This window comes from Echinops telfairi, unplaced genomic scaffold (genome assembly GCF_000313985.2).
Source record: "Echinops telfairi isolate 266 unplaced genomic scaffold, ASM31398v2 ScPeMD7_7420;HRSCAF=8458, whole genome shotgun sequence".
Taxonomy (NCBI): Eukaryota; Metazoa; Chordata; class Mammalia; order Afrosoricida; family Tenrecidae; genus Echinops; species Echinops telfairi.
In genome coordinates, this window is record NW_022111320.1 from 53,499,492 (window position 1) to 53,501,588 (window position 2,097).

The 2,097-nt window shown below is 67.0% G+C and overlaps 1 protein-coding gene across 1 annotated transcript in view; it reads right to left on the bottom strand.

Moving 5' to 3' along the window:
- The window catches only part of ITIH4 (inter-alpha-trypsin inhibitor heavy chain 4), a 13,569-nt gene that overhangs the window by 7,898 nt on the left and 3,574 nt on the right, over positions 1-2,097 (bottom strand). The window contains exons 4-10 of the mRNA XM_045297418.1: positions 1,934-2,087; positions 1,389-1,517; positions 1,169-1,285; positions 807-975; positions 602-727; positions 309-490; positions 36-221 (exon numbers count right to left, since the gene is read on the bottom strand). Of these exons, the coding sequence (XP_045153353.1) occupies positions 36-221; positions 309-490; positions 602-727; positions 807-975; positions 1,169-1,285; positions 1,389-1,517; positions 1,934-2,087 (1,063 nt within the window). The remainder of the gene's footprint in view (positions 1-35; positions 222-308; positions 491-601; positions 728-806; positions 976-1,168; positions 1,286-1,388; positions 1,518-1,933; positions 2,088-2,097) is intronic.

Sequence of the window (2,097 nt, forward strand, 5' to 3'; positions counted from 1 at the left end):
CGGCCTTTCCCTGGAGATTGGCTGGCTGGACTCACCACCCGCCCTGTGACTTGGGCCGAGAGGACTGCAGGCCCCTGGCCCCTGAGTTTTCCGGCCACCACCATCTCAGAGCCCTTGAAGAAGAGCCGGAAATTCTCCCGAGTGACCATCTCCACGGCGCTGCCTGGATACTCGAAGGCCACCGACGTCAGCAGTGGGTTGGCCACCTCCTGGTAGAAGTCCTGCAGGGCGAGGGGCGGTCAGGTAGGCCGGGGGTGGCCTCCCTGTGGGCCCCACCCTGACGGCCCCGTGGGGGGTTCCCGCAGCACCTGCAGCTGCAGGGCAGAGTCGGAGTCCTGGTAGATGCGCCGCACCAGCCCCCCGTTGTCCAGCGCCAGCTTCTCCAGGAAGGAGTAGCTCACGTCGAAGCCGAAGCCCAGGCAAAAGAGGCTGTACTGGCCGCCCACGGCCTCCCGGACATTCTCCTGAATCTTGGAAGGGTTGGTCTCGCCTGCACCCAGGGAAGGGCCGGGCATCTGTGAGTCCCTTAGCAGAGATTTCTGGCATCTCTGAGCAGGGTGTCTGCCCCTGTGGGCCACCCCGCCCCCTGCAGGGCACTCACCCACGGTGGGGTCCCCGTCGGTCAGCAGGATGATGAGGGACACGCTCCCCGCGGGCAGCTGCTCCTTCTGGTTGCTGCTGTCCAGCAGCTCCACGGCCATCATCATGGCGCCGTTGATGTTGGTCCCTGAGGGGCAGACACTTAGTGAGGGGCTGCTCCCTCCCCCAGACCCTGCCCAGGGCAGGGCAGCCGGCCAGGTGCTCACCTCCATGGGCCTGGATGCCAGCTGCATAGCGCTTGGCCTCGTCCACGTTCTCGGCTGAGGCTGGCACCAGCAGGGGCCTCCAGGGGCTGGCCTCGCTGCTGAAGACAATGAGGTTGAACTGGTCCTGGGGGCGGAGGTCGTCCAGGATCTTGACCAGGGCTTCCCGGGTCTGCAGGGGAGACAGCACGGGGCGAGTTGCTAGGGGGCACTCCTGGGGAGGGGGCTCAGTGCCCTTGGACTGGCACCCCTGAGTTCCTGGAGTCTGGCTTGGATGGGGACAAGAGTGTCTGCCCGGGAACAAGGGTCCCCTTGCCCTGGCCTGCACGCTGGGCGGGGGGAGGGGAGGCCTGGCCTGGACCCACCTGCTGGATCTTCCTGCCGCTCATGGAGCCGCTCTTGTCAATGACAAAGACCACGTTCTTGGCCATGGCGGTCAGCCCCTCGGGGGCAAAGTAGTGCACGAAGTAGCCATTCTCCACCTGCAGCCAGAGAGGCGTTGGGACGTCAGAGCTCAGCCCTGCCCACTGCCCCCCTCCACCGGGGCTAGCCTGTGCTGCCTGCTGGGCTGACTGGCCCCCCCACCTGAATGGAGCCCCCCGAGAGGGTCCGGTTCACGTCGTAGTGGACGATGAAGCTGCCATCCAGCGCTGTCTCCTGCTGCTCAGGGGACTTCTGCTGCTGGGCGAGCGTGGGCTTGAACAGGATGTGAGCCTGCAGACAGAAGGCCGGGAGGGTCAGGAGGGGTGCCGGGACCATGCTGGCGAGGGAGCACCCCGGGGGGGCCCCCCGGGGAGGGGGTAAGAGCAGGCCCCTGGGTGGGGGCTGTGAGCAGAGGCTCTCCACCTTGACCCGTGGCCCAGGACACTTACCCCTCAACGCTCTGACTTCTTTCCCAGACACCGACCTCGGGGTTCACCCTAGCACCCCCACCCTCAGGGCCAAATGGCAGCAGGTCTGGGGCTTCGGAGGGGCCTCCGCTTCAGGCCCTGCTCCCAGGAGAGCAGGCATGGGAGCCCTGCTCACTGAGCCTGCCCTTCCTGGGGCCATGGGTGGTGGGTATGGGCGAGGCGGGGCGGGCTGTGGGTAGCTGGGGCGTGGGCGGGGCCGTGGCAGGGCGGAGCGCGTACCTTGGTGTCGCTCTGGGTGGTGGTCAGGGCCTCGGCCAGCTCGTTGGTCAGGAAGGTGCTCTCTGTTTCCAGGAGTCTGATGCCCTGCGGCTCGAAGATGTGAATGTCCATCTGGGGGAGAGCAGGGGCCGCTGGGTCCTCGTGGCCGGGGCTCCTTGGGGAGG